Here is a 22357-nt window from a genome sequence, read left to right on the forward strand (position 1 = left end):
AAATGGGCATTGCACATGGGTTGATATTATTGGGCGTCCCGACTAGTACTCACGCTTCAAATATGTAACGTTTACCTGGTTTATTATCTAATCAATAAAAGATTTATAAAAAGAGTTTGTCAGCTTTCTAATTATTTTGGAGATCACTAAAACATCTAAAATACTTCATTTAAAAATCACACTATGACCACGACAGAGCTCAAAAGCTTGATTTGTCCTCGGAATGCTTTAAAGTGGTGCCTATTTTCAGTGTCTTGAAGGATTCCCCGATCAGTACAAGCTATCCAAAGTGCAGCTCAGCATTGATATTTAAGATTTAAGAATTAAAGCTGATCGTATCTGTTATATTTGCATGTCCAAACATGATTCAATTTAAATTCTGATAAATCAGCTTCTAAAATGGTCCCATTTCTCTTCAATAACTGCCCACCACAGAATTTCAAGACCCACTCATTCCAAAACATAGACAGTATGCTCTAAAAACTCAATCGAAATGCTCTCGAAAAGATTATTCAATGCACTTAGAAATGCACTTATTCAAATAAAATAAGATGAGCGTTACAGGGCACAGAATGATGAAAAAATGAAAATCTGTTAATGATGTCAAGTTGGCTAATTTTATATATTGCATTTAATTGGATCAGGTAACTCAACTGTGGAGATTGGTTTATCAAATCCGGTTATCTTCCAGAGTGTTTCTTTAATAGAAAGGCATGGCATATAAACATTGACTGGCTGAAAAGGACAAATTTAGCTTACCACGCCAATTTGAGATACATTCATACATGATCTGACAATTTCCTTCTTGAAGCGAATTAAATTTATCAGATAATGTATAAGAATCAAGCCCAACAAATCAACAGATTCAATGGTTTTTATTACAATTTTATGACAGGAAATGAAAATCATGTGGCTAACAAGTTGTTAAAATGGATAGCTACAAGAGTTTGGGGGGGGGGGGGGGGAGGAATGGAAAAAAAATTGGACATCTGTCTATTCGCCAGTTATTTATCAATTGTCTTTAATTGTCCTTGCAAATTTTTTTTAATTCACTAATCGCTATTTGGTTTTACTAGTGTTGGGTTTTTTTTAAACCCCTTTCCCAGTCACTTCAGTTTTCAAGCTTTACTGGGCTTATCATTTTATCTTACTCTAATGTCAGATGTGAATCTCATGCATTTTCTCACTGGTGAACATGGAAACAACAGTGTTTTGGAAATGGAGTGGAGGCAAAAGAGAATTTCTACAACAGTTCCGACCTTTAAATCATTACTCTCACTGCTTGGAAGACACCTACACGAGGAACCTGAAGAAAGTGGAGTAAAAAGTTTGAATGCAAGCGGATGTCAGGATAGAAATTTCCAATCCCCGAGGTTAGCACACAGATTCATCCATGACATGGGTTGCCGTGTTATTAAATGTTGGACCCATTTATCAAACTTGTGATCTAAATGATTTATCTATGCTGCAAAAAATCAGGTCAGGCCACAACTGTGCACAGGAAATAACTTCAGCACACATAAGAGAGACAATGCCCTTGCAAAGAGACAATGCAGAGGGATGCCCCATATGAAAATGAAAGCACTTGAGTGCAATCTGCCTAACCATTATTTTCCTCTCAGTAACAATTTTTCACAAAAAAAATTGAGAATTAAAGACCCCAGCAGCAACTTGGCAAGACTTCTTTATACCATCAAATAGAACACCAACCGCACTTAAAGGGCAGCCTTTTTCTCTGTAATGATTTTGTGAAGCTCATCTGCATCCTGAGTAGTTTTCACACGGATCAAAATTGGCAAAGCTGTGTCAGGACTTTTCTCATCGATGGGAGGGTTGGGAACACAGACGATTAGGATGTTGTTTTTTCCTGTTCTTGTACAAGGCAGTGATGGGTGAAGCATAATATTCAGTAAAACATTTCCTGGTCAAGAAAAACAAAAGTTGGAAGATTTCAAACTCTGGCCATTTGCTATAATCTTATTCCACTGACTAATGAAAACCTGATTTTCCTGTTGCATCTATTACTGAAGATAAATCAGATTCTCCTTCTATTGTTTTATTTAATGCCTTTGTTTTAATGACATTAACTGTTGGAAATGGTTTTTCAGTTTGTATTCCTAAAACCACTCCAGATTATTTCGATCTCCTAGATTCACAATGCATTTTACCAATCCCAAACTCAGGAAAAATCTTCCAGCTAAAGCAAAACTTTAGATTTGTAAATAGTCATGGTTTCAATAGTGTTATTCCCTTAAACAATTCTTATTTTCTACTGGACAACACATTCCATTGTCAATTTTCAGTAAGTAAATCTGTATGTTAATAATAGAATAAATAAAACAACAAATAGGCCCTTCGGCCTAACGTATCTCCAATGGCTTTTCCAGAAAGCAAAGCACCAAGTGGTAGAGAACTGAATATGTTTATTGTTGATGAAACATTACATTTCCTCTTTCCCTCACCTCAAATTAAGGTGGCATAATTTTGCAGGCTTTCAAGTATTGTACCAAAGTAGCCTTTGATCAATCATGTACAGTACAGTAAATTTTAGCAGACTGTTCAAATGTCAGCAGCACTCCCTTTAGACTGCAGTAAAGAACCTGATATTCAACTGCAAGGTACAGCAGTTAGCTGAACCATCTGGGGATGTAAAATGGATCGTATCTGCAGGCACCCAATGTCAAAATCTCCAGAGAAAGGTGGATTCCAAAATGATTCTCATTCCAATGTCTGCTTTTGTAATGTGGTTGCATCAAGCTGTGCGGAGATCCTTAACACACAAACACAAGTGGCATTGCATGCAAAAAAATTAACTCCTCCCAGGGTTGCAAAGAATGAACTGGCCAGGCAGCTGTAGAGCAATCCATTTAGTTGGACCGGGTGTACTATTTTCATTACAAGTCAGTCAGAGGTTTGAACAGAGCGGCCAAGGTCCTACGGAAAAGGTATTGGTGGATTCATTTGGGCGGTTCTCTGAGCAGACTGCCAATGCCATTTATTACAGAATATCACCAGAATTTTCAATCAAATACCAAGATGTTCCTTAGCTGGTACTGGACCCTCCCAGTAAAATGCTCATGCACAGCCAGAGTGTCAACCCCATTGCATGCTACCCTCCAGGTGGCCCAATGAGGACGTTACCATCACCCATCTTCTTCTGGAGTGTGTGTTTACCAAATAGATCTGAGGAGGGCTGCAGTGGTCTACACCAAGGATTTTTTTCTGACTAGCTGCATTACACATAGTGTGTGCTAACTGAACTGTTTCGATGGGACACACTTGGAACCAAACATCAAGTGCTGCTGGTTTATTGCCCACTTAAGGGATGCTCATGGGATTTCATCACTAGCACTTGTATTCGTCCTTGAGGTAGTAATGCCATGTTGGAACCTCGAACTGCTACAGTTTGTTAAAGACATTGCAATATTCTTGTTGGGAATTGAACTCCAGGATTTAGACCCAGCGGGCAGCAATGTGGTGCAGCGATAGAGTTGCTGCCTGACAGCGCCAGAGACCCGGGTTCGATCCTGACTATGGGTGCTGTGTGTACGGAGTTTGTACGTTCTCCCCGTGACCTGCGTGGGTTCCCCCACTCTCCAAAGACATTCAGGTTTGTAGGCTAATTGACTTGGTAAAATTGTAAATTGTCCCTAGGATAGTGTTAATGTGCGGAGATCGCTGGCCAGCGCGGACTCAGTGGGCCAAAGGGCCTTTTTATGTGTTGTATCTGTGAAACTAAACAGTGAAGGGTCTGTGACATATCTTCAAGTTATGTGATTTGGGAAGTTCGTAGCAATGCTGTTTCCAAATACTTGCTACCCTTGGTCTTTTAATTAGAACAAAAAAAATTGAGCTTAGGAAATACTGTCAAAGTTGTTGCAGAATATCTTGCAAGTAATAAAACTCGCGGAAGAAATACTTAAATTAAAAAAAACATGGTGCCTCTCACGAGCTTATTTACTCTGATGCTCTGGATCTTTAGTGTTGTTGGAACTGCACTTGTCCAAGTGCAGAGGACTGCTGTGTTAATGAATCGGCAAACCATTAATGAATACAGTGACAGTATTTATATGCCAGGGCAAGTTAAAACAGGTCAGTGGTGTTCCTCAAGATGTTGATTCTGGTAAGTCCACGATGGCAAAGCCTTTGAAAGGAGATGGTTAATTATAGTCTTGGGTGGCAGTTGATTATTTAATTAAACATGCACAACCTTTCATTAATGGAGCTGCTGACTAAATTCTGTATAAAGCATTAATTCTACATAATTAATTTGTTGATGCTAGTCATCGATGTGAATTAACTCACCTAGATTTGTATCTGCTCGCACCAACAACTGAATCTTTTGATCTGCCACAGGTTTTAAATGGATTGTAGCAACTCCTTTATCTTTGAAATCCCCATCTTTCTTGTAGAACATTTTACACCTGCAAAAAAAACCAATAAAATTTAAGCTTAATCGCACAATCCTACAAAATCTCCTCAACCTGAGTTTGTCTTATCCGTGGCCATTTAAGACTGAAATTCCATATTTACCGATATGCAAGAACCTTTCCTCATGTAAGAGTTGTCTTTTAATCTCTTTTGAGTCATATCATGTTTCAGGATATATGTATTGGTAGTAAGATCTGTATTCATTTTGACACCCCAGGTCTCACCAAGGTATGGTGGGCCCATTTTTTTTGGAACTGTTGGTGGCGTCTCATAACGACGAATAGGTCAAATCAAAGAATGCTTCTGTGCTCAAAAGATGGGCTTGGGATCCAGAAGAATGCGTTTTAAAAAATGAATAGTAAATTCAAAAGTGCTCTTTTGGCTTCAAAGCGTTTAGCATGGTGAAAAGCATCGTACAAATGGATGATTTTTTAACTTCAAAATGTGAAGGAAAAAATGGCAAAATAGAAGCAATGCAAATATTTTTTTTTAAATTGAAGGTGAAAATTGAGCTGGAATGCCGACGTGATGAATCATTCTTCCACCACTACCCCTTGCCCCCTATCCCCCAGACAATTTTGGATCCCATGTGGCTTCACCAGCTTACACGCAGAGAAGGAAATTGGAATGTAATGCAAATGCTGAAATTATGGAGCACAAGCTACATTAAGCATATTTTATTTTGTAATTAAGTTAGTTTAGCCAAAGGAACATTAATTGAGAACATTTGACAAAACATATCCAAGGACCCAGTAAGAGACCACCGGAATATTTTGGAGCTTCACTGTTAAAGGTCTGAATTACCTATTCTAAACTCGAAAGACCGATCACAACCCAATTAGTGATTGAGGAAATTTGAGTGTTTCCAACTAAGTGTAAAAATATCCCACGTGAAGAGAAAATTAACACTTCAAAAAGACAATCCTCTTTATTGAAGAATTTCGGAGAAAAACCGAAGACAACAGATGTACTGCACGTGGATTAGCAGAACTGATCAATTCCAATACAGGAGATCATCACAGAATATCAACACAAAATGCTGAAGTAACTCAGCGGGACAGGCAGCATCTCTGCAGAGAAGAAATGGGTGCTGTTTCGGGTTGAGACCCTTCTTCCGACTTCTTCGGTCTGAAGGTCTCGACCCGAAACGCCACCAGTTCCTTCTCTCCAGAGAAGCTGCTTGTCCCGCTGAGATTTTGTGTCTTTCTTCGGTTTAAACCAGCACCTGCACTTCCTACACATCACAGAAAATCAACCAGTGGGATAAGATAAATGCTTTTTAAAAACTGGGTAATTGGTGACCAATATTACTCAGCTGGGAGGTTTCTTCTTTTCACGGTATAAAGCCTTAAGAAAGTGGTAGCATCATCTATAAATTATAAACTTTTCTAAAGACTAAAAGAGAGTGCAAGAGATATTTATAAATTAAGAATAAGTGATAATTGGTGTTCCACAGCTGTAAGTGCGTGGTGATGAATTCTGTTTTTAAAATAGCAGTAAAGATTCAAATAGGAATAGAATTGTCACTATGGATGTGTAAAGAAATTTGGGAATGCAACATGGGTTTGACTGAAACAGAACGTGCGAGAACTCAGCAGGTCAGGTAGAATCAATGGAAAAAGAAACAGTTAATGTTTTAGCTCATGAGTTTGATAAGGCAAAAGTAAAAGTTAGAGGCAGCACAATGGCATACGGTTAGTGCTGGCATACGGTTAGTGCTGCTGCCTCACAGCTCCAGCAACAGTTTTGATCCTGATCTCCAAAGCAGGCAGTGTATGTTCTCTACATAAATCTGGGTTTCTTCCCACATCCCAAAGATGAGCTAGTAGGTTAATTGGCCATTATTAAATACCCTGGTGTAGGACAGTGGCGAAAGAATCAAATGAGAGTTGATGGGTAAGTGACACTGAGCAGGTTGCAGGAACATGAGGGATGCATGGATGAGATGGGTCAAATTACATTAATTTGTATTGTATTCCTAAGCTTTGCATTAACAAGGTATCGAATGTAGACCGCAACAAGGGAATATGCCTTTGCAAAAATGCAAGGCTTTAAAATACGCTGTTCTGGCCTTAAAACTGTGCAAGTTATAAACTAATACTACGAGGGCAGATAGAAGCTGACTGTGTAGTACTTGAATGGTCCAGATACAAAGGTTTACAAGAGAGACCTGGATGCACCCTTCATATAGAGAATTGTATGGAAGTAGAATTTATTTGAACAATTAGTAACGTTAGGTAGATAAAACAAAGAATTTAAACTGAAACAGGATTTGGGATAAATGCTTGCACGCAGGACTAATACAGACATTGACATCTATGCATTTCTAGTCATTGGAAGAAAATGCAAGTAGCAATATCTAAGCGTGCAAGTAAGGAACGCAGGAGTATTTAAAATGGTTTCCCACTATGGACGCAGTGTCAGTTTAAAAGATACTGAAGCTCCAAAATTACCAAGGGCGCAGATCTTAATTGTTTTTGTGAATGGTGGCTATTTGATTAAAACATATTTAAATCTGCATAACATTACATACTTCTTTGAAAAGATTGCATCTTCTTCCTTGATTTCATTTACAACAGGTTCAGGAGGCTCGTCACTCTCTTCTTCATTTTCATCTACAAATTGAAATAAGCAACAAGGTTTTAAAAAAAGATGCAAAAAAAAAAAAAGACTAAGTTGATAAGTATGAATAAGATGGACCAAATAACTCTGCTGCAAGCAGCTCATTTGTAAATTTAAAATACACGTGAAATTAAGATGTCATCCTGTATTGTTGTAGTTCTATTTTCCATTGCTATATTATATCTCTCACTCCACAAGTTATCATCCACAAATTTTGAAATTGTGATTATGATTTCAAATGTCCTACACAGATACGGGCAAAACACTTCCTAATTTTCAGCAATTTTAGCAACGACCTTTAATCCACCTGTTTTAAAGCCAGTTTCTATAATTTCAATATGTGCCTAGTTTAATCACTGTTCTAATTATGCATAATATTATGTTCAATTCAAATAGCAAATTAACAGGGCAAATTTCAAAGCTCGTAGTTAAATAATCTGTGTACTATGTGTTTATCAAGCCATTAACTGATCAATACCAGAATATTCAAAAAAATTGTAGCAATTTTAATTTTATATTAGGACTATAATTTCCAGTCTTTAGTACAGATTGGCCCTCGCTTTTCTGTACCTGATTAATCCAAACACTACAATGCAGTTTTTCCCACAAATTATGTACATGGATATGTATTGTACTGTTTAATACCAAAAAAGACTGAACCCTGGATATGACGCTCAAAATCTTCGGTTCTACATTTTGTTATCAAATCCTTAAGGTCCATATCTGAATTGTAAAACATAGGGAATCCCATTTTTTGAAAATGATCAAACTTGGCCACCAAAATGTGCGAACACAAGACTCATGAAAAGAGACAAATGCTTTCAAGAACTCTCAATTATGTTTATACTACAATCTCTTCAAAGATGTGGCAAAGATACGAGTTTGCCAGAGTCAGTACATCTCCCACCAACAGGATGAAATGTCTCCTTTCAAAAATGTGTAAAACAGTGGGAACCAGTCCATCTTAACAGTACGATCATGAAAACACTACACGAATCCTAACCTTCCTCACCTTGCTTTAAAACCATTTTCAATAAACAAGTATTCCTGAGGACGTGACGGCAGGAAGTCTAATATTAGACGGTGGAAGTCTCTGCCTCAGTGGGCGGTGGAGGCCGGTTCTCTGGATACTTTCAAGAGAGAGCTAGATAGGGCTCTTAAAGATAGCGGAGTCAGGGAATACGGGGAGAAGGCAGGAACGGGGTACTGATTGGGGATGATCAACCATGAGCACATTGAATGGCGGCGCTGGCTTGAAGGGCCGAATGGCCTACTCCTGCACCTATTGTCTATTATCCATTTTCATTCCACCACAAAAGAGGGATGATGGGCAGATGTGAAAAGTGTGAGGGGAGGGCAAAGGAGATGGAGTGGGAGGGGTGTGTGGGTGATGGACAGATGGAATGGAAGGAAACTGGATTATACGGGGCTGGAAATAGGGTAGTCTATGAGAGGACGGGAAGAATAAGAGAGGTGGAGGCAAAGAGGGAAGCAGGAATTTTTAAATCATAATTGCCATGAAACTGCAAGGTTAAACAGAACAGCTGAAGGAGACTTGATTTAAATCCCTATTTGAGAGATTGCCAAATTCTAAGCAGTTTCAAAGAGATAAATCTGGTCTAACAAGTAAAAGCTACAAAATATTAAACTGTTTCTTTATCGGGATGTTCTCTAATCTGCTATTTACGCTCTTTGGTTTCTTTTGACGCAAAATCTTCTTTTCTGATGGGTACATACAAAAGTGGATTTAAGCCAAAATGTCAAAAAATCTGAACAGGAAAGTTGAGCAAGGAAGGAAGAGTATCGGGAAGAGTCGTATGTTTTTGGATGAATGCCACTGGATCCATTTCTACTACTTCACAATGCAAATAGATCCTTCCAATAAAATACATTAGTTTAATTATTCTCCCTCACTCAAGCTGTAAATTTGTTAATATCTAGACACAGGTGCTGAAAATAATGTAAAAGAGTTGACCTTGAAATAAGGAGAGAACGTGAAGGTCTAAAGAACTATAATTTCAAAAGTTAGCTTGAACTTACCAGAATCAAGCTTTCATCCTTACATTCATTTTTACTACATTTTAAAGATCAGAGAAATTACATAAAGAACTTTTCAACTGAAAAACTGCCTGTTTCATCAGCTACGGAGAAAATCATTCACAAAAATAACTCTGCAAACAGGATAATATTGCCCCTATGGATTGTCAAGTGACTGAGAACACTCATTAGAATGTCAATCCCAGCTAAGTATGACAGTGGGAAAGCAGAATGGAGTCCTGAATGAGGGGCAAGTGGAAATGCGTCAAAATGTATGTGTACGGGAGACTAGTTACATTAACTGTACAAAATGCATCATGACTTGCCTTGCACCAAGCTTTTAATACGGTTAAAGGCTAATTGTGGAGCTTAAAGCTTTAAACAATGTGTAAGGTGTACGTGATTGCAGGTCATTAATTGATCCAAAATGGAATCTCCAGCTAAATGCAAAGGCCTATCAATTGGGTAGGAAGCGACACCAACATATTTTTTTCCATCACAACTTCATTCAGTTAAACTACATTCTTGCCTGGGCGTAAGGATATTCCAACATTGGGGGGGGGGGGGGGGGGGGAAGCCAAAAAGGAACCACCGTATCTGGTAAACTAAAAATATTAAAGACACAATCAAACTTAATGTAAACGCATATAATTGTGATATAATTGCGCAAAGATGTTTGACAGTCTCCAAGATCAGACAGAACATATGACAGTAAAAGTAAGTAAAAGTTAAATCAGGAATGAAAAATTTGTATGAGAACTAGAAAACTAAAAACACTTAAGTTTCAGCAGGTACACAAAATTGCCGGAGGAACTCAGCGGGTGCAGCAGCATCTATGCTTAAGTTTCAGCAGATATTTAACAAAGTGAGTCCGAGGAGGTAACAATGGAAAATAAGGAAATGGCAGATAAAATATTTTTCAATAGTTTTCACTGCAAAGAATACAAGTAATATCCCATAAGTAACTACAAATTGGGGCTTAATAGCAATTATTCAGTACCCATACCTTTATACTCACTACCTTTTATTTCTTCCTTTTTTTCTACAGATGCTGTGAAGGAAAAAGTTGGAGCACCAATCTTCTCCTGGTTCACATCTTTTCCAAATAATGAGCCTGAAGTTCCTCCACCGAAAGAAAAGCCAGCTAAAGGAGAGTTTTCGATTTTTTTCCCAAAGAGCAAGTTGATATTCCCACTATTTCCCATTGCAGTCTCAGGTTTTTTTTCTGAAATGACTGGAAAATCCTTGTTTTTGACAGATGAGAATAAAGATGATGGGATTGTTCCCTGCGGTGTTTTGCACACACCAAATGTGTTAACAGATTGCATTTCTGGCCGCTTGCTGTTCGTGTCACTCTCTGAGCCACTGTCAGAACTGCTACCATATTTCTGTTCAATGCTTGTCAAATGCTTCTCGTAGTCTTTGAAGATTGGGGTCAAATCACAGAGTGGGTTCTCATTGACATGTTTGGTGATCCAATCTCGGACCGAACAATTCAATGCTGCTAGTTGTCTGTTGTACTCACTGGAGCCCACTTTATCCCCAGAGTTAATCTGATTAACACCATTTGTTTTCGTACCTATTTCTCCTTTTGCCAAGGGATTTGGTGGAGGACCATTAGATAGAAAAGAACCTGTGAAATGGAACAAGTTAAATGTTTCATTAAGTTCAGTAAAACAAAACCCATTAAATTGAACAAAGATTCTTAGCAGTCGTCAGAGACAGATGAAAAATTCATCTGACAACAGGAACCCATGAAAAAATACATATGCGACAGTTTCTACCATGCACAATAGATACAGTAGTATAACATTTGTTTAAACAAACACAAAAGGTCTCACAAATACCAATTCAATCCTTACCCTTTCCAATCTAAAACATATGACATGAAACACAGGTGAAAAGATTCAGAATTGAGCTATTTTAAGAAGTCAATATCAATAAGAAGTCAATATCAATAAGACTATTATATCCAAGTTGTCTTAGTTGATGATATGAAAAGAAGTTAACCATTTAAAAAGGAAGCCAAACACAACATGGTTTATTTCAGAAGGCATATCAGGCAGAAATCAAATCAATTATGGTAGGGGCTCAAATCTCAATCAGATTCCAAAAATAGCAATAGCTCCATTTAAAGAAAAAGACAAATAGGAGGTGGTAAAATGGGAAAAACAAGCTAATTGTTGACAGATTGAATTGATCATTAGTCTGCAAGGTACACAAAAAGTAACATTAATATTCTGAATAGAAGTTCTAATAGCAAAGGAAAAAAGCATTTGACCTTTGCAGCACCTCAGGTTGTTATAGCCATTCTATAAAAAGAAGTATATAATTATACGCGTCTACTCAAAGAAGGTAAAGAGCAGCGAGCCCGTGTCATATCTGAAATGGTGAGAGTACGAGAACTCCATGCAGTGTAGTGTTCAGTATACCAGGTACGACATTGAAAATTTGAGGTGGGTACAATGTAGATTCATCAGGAAGCTACAAATATGCATAAAAAACTTCAAAGCACTTGACAATGGGATAGCCTGAGATCAGGAAAGATGAATGGACAAGTATGAATACCCACAAAACAACAAAGTTAGGGTTATTCCTCTTCAAAGAAAATAGCAAGATCAGACTTAAAGGTTTCTAGTTCTTGAAAGGTTATAATATGAAGAAACAATTTGCAGCAGTGTTGCTAATTGGATAAAACTGGATTAAGAGAACAGAAAACTACGTAATGAGAGACTATGATCTCAAAAGCCGAAAAGGTGTCATAATCCCATTAAATATGAACAGTCAAAAGGCTACTGAATAAATAGTTAAAATTTAGAATTTGCAGGGCCAATTTGGGTAGATGAAGAGTTTGACTAATGGGACCTCTCAAGGACCCGACACTGTTACAATGGGCTCCATGACATTCTTCTATGTGTTAAACCCCATTGCAGCTCTAGCAGTCCAATGGTTTACAAGACTGACGAAAGATCTCTAGTGCAGTGCGAGGTCAGGAGGGAGAAAAAACAGTATACATCAAGAACACAAATTAAATCTCCTCAAATAATCAATAGATGCAACGGTTATGATATTTGACTACTTACCAATAGGATTATTTACATCTGTAGCGCTACTGTGTGAAGGCTTCAAAGACAAATTATTTCCATTGTTCAGACCATGTAAAGGTTTGAAACCAGAACCATTACCAAATCCTCCAAATCCAGTACTTCCAGTTGAAGATATCAGACCAGAAAATCCTTTGAAGATTCCAACACCTTCAGACTGGAATATTTTGAAAACAAAATTGGTTAGCATACTTTTCAAAGAATACAAGATTCACTGGCAACTTTTATTGACATCCATACTTTGCATGGAATGATTTAAGAGCCACCTAATGTATTCAAATCAGCAACAAAATATCAAGAGTCACACTGCACGGAAATTGTCATTCAGCCCTTTAGCACCCACCTACTCTCCCAACATTACCATTAAATCTCCCCTGATTCTATTATTTATCTGCACATTAGGGCCAATTTAACCAGCAAACGATATGTTTAGGATGCAAGAGGGAACCCATGTTGCTATAGGGTGTAGATACAAACTCCAAGGTCAGGTTCAAACCAAGGTTTAGTAGAATTATGAGGCTGCTGCTGCTCAACTTGCACTTCCATCACCTGGCTGTTTGTAGGAATCCTAAAATCACTTATTCCTAACTGTTCTCATTACCTTTAACCAGAATATGTAGGCCTTCAACATATACATCTAATTAAAGTTATAAAAATATTTGATTTGTAATCATTTTAGCAAGCTTGCTTTCCCTCCCCACAGTATTATACACAAGTTAGTAAATCACAATGCTTCAATTTATATTGCTTTATGTGGCGAGTGTAAAGAAACCCAAAGGGAAAACTGACACCAGTAGGAGTGGAAAGTAGGATAACAAGAATAAGCATTTGTTTACTTTTGAGTCATGTTCGGGTATTAATTTAAATTGGAGGAATTATAGCAAATGTCGCTACGAAATAGGTAGCAATAGAACCCACATTTCTGACTTATGGAGGAAGTGGCTTATGGACAGTTCTTTGGAACGAACTTTTACTCATGAACTGCCTGCACCGTCACAATTTATGTAGATGGCTCACCGCCTCTTTCTCCAATGACAAGATGTTAGAACTGCCAAAGCATTGATGGTTAGTGCAAGACCTTGTCACACATAGTGATAGTCATACAGCATGGAAACAGCCTGTCGGCCCAAGAAGGGCCTTGATCCAAAACGTCACCCATTCCTTCTCACCAGAGATGCTGCCTGTCCCGCTGAGTTACTCCAGTATTTTGTGTCTATTTAAACCAGCATATGCAGTACCTTCCTACACATTGTGTCGGCCCATCTTGCCCATGCTGACAAACATGGCCCATTTATCTGCCGGCAAGTAGCCCATATACTTCCAAACCTGTCTTATCCATATACCTGCCCAAACGTCTTTAAAATGTTGTGATAGTAATTGGCTCAACTACCGCCTCTGGCAGCTCATTCCGTATACCCACCACCCTTTGAGATTAAAAAAAGTTACCGTTATGCTATGATCACTGATGTCAATTAGTATTTCATGTATTAGTACAGAAAATTTATAAACTGTAAAATGAGGACTTGATGATAAAAGTGCAGGATATTCAAAGTTAGATTCAAATGGAGGAAGTGAAACAGTTCATTGTCTCTCAATGTGGAAATTAAAAACTCATGGCTGCAAAATGAAAGAACAAAGTGTTGGGACTGAGTTGACGTACTGCAGCTAGTTATGGGCAAAGGCTTCATTAAGCAATGCAAATACTAGAGGCAGCTAAAACAATCTGGGTCAGATTGTTAGATCTATGACCTAAAAATATACACGGCTGCAGGTAAGGGACCTATACCATGCAACATTAAAATATTAAAACTTCATGTACATAAATCAAAAGATTGTACCAAATATGATGGGTATATTTCAGCATACTGGTCAATTCTAAAGAATACGAACCCAATGTTTCACCAGAATGCAAGATCATTAACTCCTAGGACAAATGCTAACATGGGCCAAATGCGAGCAGGTGGCTGGAACATGTTGGCCGGTGTGGGCAAGTTGGGCCAAAGGGCCTGCTTCCACGCTGTATGACTCTATGAATCTTCATTACAAACTGAAAATGGGATCATATTGTCTTAAAATATTTCAAGCCCCATTCGATGTGATGTGTGGAAAACCTCTAAGATAAGCTGAATAGGTCCTCACCATTCTTTTTCAGATGTCAATTATGCAAATTGATTTACATGTAGGCATGGGAGACAGCAAGTGGAGAGTAAAACCACATGCTACAGATGAAAGCCATTCGTACAGAAATTGTAATATGCACCAGCTCTTGAAAGTTACACATGCAAACGAGTACAATACTGTCAAATCGTATTGTGGTGTATTTTTGGTAGTAAATGAATTCCTATTATTATCAGAAAATCATGAATTAATAAAATAACAATCAGTTTTCATTTTTAGATTTATTATTCTGATCACTAAAACTGTAGCCATTGGTTATCCATAAAACCTCAGAAGATTTTGATCTGGGGATATCCACACATGACAACAGAATTAGATTAATTTTCAGTTGATGTTAGTTTGTCTGATCTGTGAACAATGGGATTTTCTCAAATGTCGCTCTGAATTCAGGGAGCAAGTCCTAGCTGGCAGCGCTGCAGTGACATTTAATAAGTAACTGGAGGCACAAAGCCCCACTCAACACACCAAAAAAATGTGATTAAAAACTCTATTATATGACTTGCCTCAGCGAGGAGGTTCCTGCGTTTTGCTTTTTTGATTGCTCGGTTTTTCAGTACATCTTCACTTGCTACTGAGAAGGTTCCTGCCTATAAAGCAAAATATTCTATGGTGAAACAATGTTAACCAGTAATTCAACATCTTGCTTTTCATGGAAACCTTTATTCAAGTTGTAATAAAATATCAATGTAGCACATTGCATTTTTCTACAGGGGCTGGTAATTAACGTGCTGAAACCCCCCCCCCCCCCCCCCAACGTTTATCCAAAGGTAACTTTGTCACACCCTCCCCCTCAAAACACCATGATCTACAAAAATGGGGTCTGGATCTGGGCACTGAAAATTGATTAAAACCCTCAGCAGGAGGAAAGGAAGTGTTTCATCTCATGATCTAACTATTCCTGCTTGAAATTCATGTGTCAGGATGCCAGCTATAAATAAGTGTTACTTGTGATTGTTCACTTTATATACTAGCTCAGCCATTTTCAACCGCATTTTGGTCACGGCCCCCTTAGGAGCTCTTCTCAGTTTCCAGGGCCCCCTGTCAAACAGGGATACAACACGAACAGATAGACAGAAGAACATTTATTATTCAGTTTGGCCCCTTCATATGCCCCCCGTTGAGAATGGCTGCTAGTTTATCTAGAGTGACATTCTAGAATAGTATTGAAGAAGCACTGCAGTAGAACTGGTAGATTTTGAATGGTTATTAAATCAATACCCTCAACAAGACACAATAAACTTTATTTTAAAGAGCAATCAAGTTCTCCCATTATGATCAATATTTATTCCTTAGCTAACAGTTTAACAGCATCCATTTATCTGGCTGTTGTCACAAAAATAAACTGAAAAACAGTTGGGGACATCAGAGGTCATGAAAGGTGCTACATAAATACAAGTTCTTGTATGCCGAGCATAGATGGGTGTCCCCGTGATCAAACAACTTCTGACACTCAAGGTTCTTGCAAGTAGAATTATTAGGCTAAGAGCAAACAGCCTGAAGAAGTGCATGACTGTCAGCAGTCGATGACCTCTAGAAGGGACAACGGCAGAGAAAGAAATAATTTCAAGGGTACAGATGTGTCATTGTAAGGTTTTTGAGGATCGCAAGATGTTAGTTATAATTAAGGATTATGTTAATGTTAGAACGATGGAATAATTAATTACTAAAATAAAGAGCCGAATTAAAGATTAACAATGCATTGCTCAGGAAGCAACATTGTTACACATATTAGACACAAAAAGTTGGAGTAACTCAGCGGGACAGGCAGCATCTCTGGAGAGAAGGAATGGGTGATGTTTCGGGTCGAGACTCTTCTTCAGATAAGACCACCAGTCTGAAGAAGGGTCTCGACCCAAAACGTCACTCATTCCTTCCCTCCAGAGATGCTGCCTGTCCCGCTGAGTTATTCCAGCTTTTTGTTTCTATCTTCGGTTTAAACCAGCATCTGCAGTTCCTTCTTACACATTGTACAATTCTTACACCTGATATAAATTTAAGTCACGAAGCACTGTCAAAAAGGAGAACATAGAACTGATGGACAATGTAGGCCACTTATAAAAAGGTGCTTACATTCTCCAACAGTAACAACGATTCTTAAGCCATGGGCAAGATGAGATCTTTCTCATATTTTCTTATGAGATTGATGCAAATCATCTGGCCCATTGTATATAATGGCTCTTAGAGTATTGTCATCATTCCCATTCTCCCACTTATTTCATTGCAAACTATTCTTTTTCGTATGGCCATCAATTCCTCCCGATTCTTCTACCATTATCCTGAACTATACCACTCAACATTTTATGGATGCGCAAGGAAAACAGGCATGGAGGGAGGAGGGAAAACATGTAAACTCCCCTCAAGTTTAAAACTCGTGTGCTAGAGCAGTGCTCAAGTAGCTCTAACAGTTTAAAGAAATGTTGTGCCTCTAAAGTATAACAGAGAGTTAATGATTCAATAATTTTCAGGGATCTGGATGCTGCTGGCAAAGCCAGAATTTGTTGCCGTTTCCTCATGCCCTTGATTAAACAGTGACTCGCTGCCTTCTCAATCATTGCTGACCTTTTGATGAAGCGTCTCCCACATTGCTATTGGATAGGGAGTTCCAGATTTAGACCCAGCAACAATGAAGGACTGACATATATTTTCAAATCAGTTTGGTGTGCGAATTGGAGTGGAACCTGCAAGTAGTGGCGTTCTTGAGTTTCTGCTACCAGTGGCGGTAGAGATTGCAAGTTTGCAAGTTGGCAAAATGCTTTTAGGAGAAGCCCTGAAAAGTAACAGCAACACATTTTATAGACGGCACATGCTGCAGCCATTGTATGCTGGTGGAGGAGGGATTGAATGTTTAGGGTAGTGGATGAAGCACAGCCTGCTTTGTATTGACTGGAGATTGTCGAGCATTGGTGGAGCCCGATACATTTAGATAAGTGACAAATTACTTCATCACACTCCCAATTTGTGCCTTAAAGAAAGTGGTGTCACACGAGTCGCTTGCTATTGGATACCCTGCCTCGGAATAGTCTTGCAGGGACAATATTTTATGTGGTAGGTCCAATTGATCAATAGTGACCCCAACATGTCAACAAAAATGCTATTGAATGTCAAGGATCTGACTAGCTTAGATTAATAGAGTTAGAGCTATAGAGAATGGAAATAGGCCCTTTGGCCTAACTTGTGAATGCCAAATAAGTTGGTATTCTGAGCTAATCCCATTTGCCTGCATTAGGCCCATATCCCTCTAAACCCTTCTTGTCCATACATCTGCCCATATGTCCTTTGAAAGTTGTAATTGTAGCCATTTCAACAGCTTTCTCTGACAGCTCATTCCAGATGCACACTACCCTCGGAGTGAAAAAGATGCCCAGAGGTCCCTCTTAAATCTCTTGTTTGTGATGGCTATGTAATTGCACTCATCAGCACAAGCCTGAATGTTAACAAGGTTTTGCTCAATCAGGCATGAGCTGCTTCATTTGCTGAGTTGAGAATGGAATGGAATATTATGTAATTATAAGCAAACTGCCCCGCTTCTGACCTTATCATAGAAAAGAGGTCAATGTAGAAATAACTGAAGATCGTTAGAAGATAGATACTGCCCAGAGGAACTGTAAAGTTGGCAGCAGCTGCTAAAAATAAGCGGTAGGCCGAACAAAAGAAACAACTAATTTATCCAGGCCGTACCAAATATCCTGGCAATAATAAATTGCTGGATTATTGGAATGGTATAAAGCTCTTAAATAATTACAATAAAGACAAATGTAGGTCATCAGCATGCCATACAAGCATACAAACAAAAGCTATAAAAAGATTGCAGTGATACCAGAGATCATAGAAAGGTCAAGGATGGAAGGTCAAAGCTTTCACTTTTACCCTCCTAAACAAAGAGGGTGTGCAACAAACTAGAAACATAGAAAAATAGGTGCAGGAGTAGGCCATTCGGCTCATCGAGCCAGCACCGCCATTCAATATGATCATGGCTGATCATCTAAAATCAGTACCCCGTCCCTGCTTTTTCCCCCATATCCCTTGATTCCATTAGCTCCAAGAGCTAAATCTAACTCTCTCTTGAAAACATCCAGTGAATTGGCCTTCACTGCCTTCTGTGGCAGAGAATTCCACAGATTCACAACTCTCTGGGTGAAAGTTTTCTGCCTCATCTCAGTCCTAAATGGCCTACCGCTTATTCTTAAACTGTGACACCCGGTTTTGGACTCCAACATCGGGAAAAATTTCCTGCATCTAGCCTGTTCAATCCTTTAAGAATGTTATATGTTTCTATAATATTCCCCCTCATCCTTCTAAATTCCAGTGAATGCAAGCCCAGTCGACCCATTCTTTCATCATATGTCAGTCCCGCCATTTCAGGAATTCACCTAATAATCTACGCTGCACTCCCCCAATAGCAATAATGTCCTTCCTCAATTTAGGACACCAAAATTGCACACAATACTCCCAAGTGCAGTCTCACCAGGGCCCTGTATACCTGCAGTAGGACCTCCTTGCTCCTAAACGCATATCCTCTCGCAATGAAGGCCAACATGCCATTAGCTTTCTTCACTACCTGCTGTACCTGCATGCTTACTTTCAGTGACTGATGTACAAGCACACTCAGGTCAGTCACACTAGTCAACTGTCTATTTATTCCAGTCCAGTAACATTGCACTTATTTCAGATGAGGATGATATTAACGAGAGGTGGAGGGGAAGACAATGGGGACTCAGCGTGGGGGGGGGGGGGGGGGGGGCCGCCCCCAAAAAACAATGGGGACCTGGCGTGGGGGGGTGCTGCTGTGAGGGACGGTGGGAGAACAAAGGGGGGGCCCAGTGTGGGGGAGGGGCACCCTAGTTTAGAATCCTCTGCCCAGGGGATAAGACTGTTTGATTGTTTGTTTTGTTCATTTGTTCCGGTGAAGGCACTGTGCACACGGCAGCCAGCCAACAGTCACTTGTCTTTTTCTTTTCACTTTTAATTTCAAGTTCTTGTGACCTTGTGTGTTGTGAATGTCGGCAGTCCAATTTCTCTACGGGGGATGAATAAAGTTTTATCGTATCGTATTAATATTTTGCAACTGCTAACAGTCAAATGAAGCAACTAGGGAAATGATTTGCTATTTAATTGACCGCATCAAAACAAAATTGTGCCATTTCAATTCTAACAGATGGACTGCTGAGGGCAGCCTGACAAGTTAAAGAGCAGTGACCTTGTTAATCATATTGCTGAATTTGTATTTTGAAACATTCAAACCACAAATAAAAATATGCAATCTCCTATTTATAATATATTTATAGGAGTCTCCTATATATCGGCAAGACCAAGCACAGACTGGGCGATTATTTCGCTGAACATCTTTGCTCAGTCCACCTTGGCCTACGCAATTTCCCTGTTGCCAAACACTTTAACTTCCCTTCCCATATTGACCTTTCTGTCTTGGGCCTTCTCCACTGTCAGAGTGAGGCCAAATTCAAATTGGAGGAACAGAACATCATATTTTGCTTGGGCAGCTTACAACCCAACAGTATGAATATTAATTTCTAATTTCAAGTAACCTTTGCATTCCCTTTTCCTCCGTCCCTCCCTCAGCCGAGTCGTCCTACTGGTTTCACTGCCATCCTGCTTAGTTTCACTGTAAGTATCCACTCGTCATCACCTTCTCCACAGCTAACAATAGACCATTGTGGGTTCCACCTTTTCTTGATCATCTTTGCTGGCTTTGATTTGTTCTTTTCATACCTTTCATTCATTTTTTTGTACCTTTCCATACCTCTAGTTTCCCTCTCCCCTGACCCTCAGTCTGAAGAAGGATCTCGATCCAAACGTCACCTATTCCTTTTCTCCAAAGATGCTGCCTGACCCGCTGAGTTACTCCAGTATTTTGTGTCTATCTTCGGTATAAATCAGCAACCAGTTCCTTCCTACACAGTGGTGATAGATCTCCTGTCCTTGTACTCATTTGCATTCTTCAGAGAAATCAACTACTGGATCAAGCAGATTTTAGTTTCTCTCTGTCGTACCTTATGACAATATAAATGGCAACAACTTATCACATATTTTAAAAATTAGAGCATCTGGTTGCTCATTAACACATCAAAATTAACAATCCAAATTAGAATCAAGAATGTTTTATTGTCATATGTCCCGAAACAGAACTATATTTAAAAAACCCCAATAATAGTGGAAAGACAAAAACAATGCCCCAGGATCTATGTAGTTTCGGGCTTATTTTGAGGATGTTCACCCCGTCATCCTGTTCCTTTCCCTTCCTCTTTACGCCCATCTCTGACCCTTCCCTTGACCGAGCCCCAATTCCATAAGTGATAGGAGCAGAATTAGGCCTTTTGGTCCATCAAGTCTGCTCCACTATTCAATCATGGCTGATCTATCTCTCTCGCTCGCTCTCTCTCTCTCCTAACCCCATTCTCCTGCCTTCTCCCCATAACCCCCGATACCTGTAGTAATCAAGAATCTATCTATCACTGCCGTAAAAATATCCATTGACGTGGCCTCCACAGCCTTCTGTGGCAAATTCCAGATTCACCACCTTCTGACTAAAGAAATTCCTCCTCATCTGCTTCCTAAAGGAACGTCCTTTAATTCTGAGGCTAGGATCTCTGCCCTTTCCAATGCCCTGACCAATTCTCTTTATTACTCCCTCTTTCCCTTCCCCAGTCCAAAATGTCATATGTGGAGGGAACTGTCCATTTCCCTCCACAAATGAGTTCCACCAGCACTTTGTTTTTTGCTTTGTAGCTTGCAAAACATTTATAAAACTAACAACTGAAGCAGCAAAAAAAATGTTGTAGAATTGAATTCCACAAACCAAAATCAATAGCTATACACCTAGCATCAACAAAAACAATGAACACTTCTTCCAAATTTACTTATTTTACAGCTGCTATTGCAGTATGGCCAAATCCAACTTAAAGACTTGGGTTCATTTTATTTTCACACCAACATCTCTCATTGACGTTAAGCATGTTACAGTATGGTAAAGAACTGCATTTTTTTCTCCTTTTCTCCTCAAACCTCATCCTAAAAAAAACTGCATTTTATATTGGAAATATATGTTATTAATATCATAAAGTGAATACATACACACACCTCTTCGGATTCTTCTTCCTGATCCCAATTTCGATCAGTTAGTTCCTTGTCTGCAGTCCTTTTTGCCATTGCGTTATTACTGAAAGAGAAAAAAAGTCAAGATTAATCTTTTGCTACAACTGGATGAAACAGCTAGATCTAAAAAGAAAAAAAGTACAAATACATTGAACTACAACAGAAAAGTCTAAAAATGTAGTTCTATAACATCAGCTTAAGTTCAAATACAAATGCAAAATGTATGTGGGAAAGACCTTTCAAAGACCAAGAATTAAAGAATGAAAAATGGTGAAAAACTGTGGAGTAGAACAGCAGAGTAAATATATACTTAGTTTACCAACGGGGGGGGGGGGGGAAGAGACTGGATGGGAATGAACTGAAGGCTTGAGGGCGAGAGGGAAATCATATTAAACTTTCCGCATGCATTTGTGTCTTTTTACAATACTGGAGAGATTTTGAGGAACAAGATTATTATTCATGTTTTTGTTCTTAACAAAAATCTACCCATCACGTGAAATCTTACAAACAACAGATATAAATTAGATAACTTCAAGACCGAAAGTCAAAACCTTTTTCATTACAGACAAATTTTCATTGTTTCACCACCATTTTGGACACCAAAAATGTGACATTAAAAACTCGGCCACATTTAGCCATGAATATTTAATTCATAAACTTTATATGGGCGAGTTAACTATTTTTTCTTATTTTCCAACTCAATATATCAAAAACATCGTGGCGTCAAAAACGCAATGACCATTTACGATATATTTTCCGACTTTTTAAAATCAATAAAAAAAAAAAAAAACTGACATAAATTGGTCATCAAAACTAAGAAACTGAGCCTATTTTCAATTTGGCAACACATTATCTCTTGTTTACCTTTCGTACGG

General features: G+C 38.8%; 1 protein-coding gene across 11 annotated transcripts in view; it reads right to left on the reverse strand.

Annotated features, from left to right (window-relative positions):
• Positions 1–860: 860 nt before the first annotated feature.
• Positions 861–22357, reverse strand: part of nup50 (nucleoporin 50) — a 28474-nt gene continuing 6977 nt past the window's right edge. For 2 of the 11 annotated variants that reach the window (XM_033037570.1, XM_033037574.1), the window contains exons 2-8: positions 21468–21546; positions 14876–14959; positions 12174–12351; positions 10097–10723; positions 6965–7046; positions 4306–4424; positions 861–1921 (exon numbers count right to left, since the gene is read on the reverse strand). In XM_033037570.1, the coding sequence (XP_032893461.1) occupies positions 1716–1921; positions 4306–4424; positions 6965–7046; positions 10097–10723; positions 12174–12351; positions 14876–14959; positions 21468–21546 (1375 nt within the window). In that variant the 3' untranslated portion in view covers positions 861–1715. Of the gene's footprint in view, positions 1922–4305; positions 4425–6964; positions 7047–10096; positions 10724–12173; positions 12352–14875; positions 14960–21461; positions 21547–22357 lie in introns of all 11 variants that reach the window. The other 9 variants (XM_033037569.1, XM_033037573.1, XM_033037576.1 and 6 more) reach the window with 6 other exon arrangements.

Source organism: Amblyraja radiata, chromosome 19, assembly GCF_010909765.2.
Source record: "Amblyraja radiata isolate CabotCenter1 chromosome 19, sAmbRad1.1.pri, whole genome shotgun sequence".
Taxonomy (NCBI): domain Eukaryota; kingdom Metazoa; phylum Chordata; class Chondrichthyes; order Rajiformes; family Rajidae; genus Amblyraja; species Amblyraja radiata.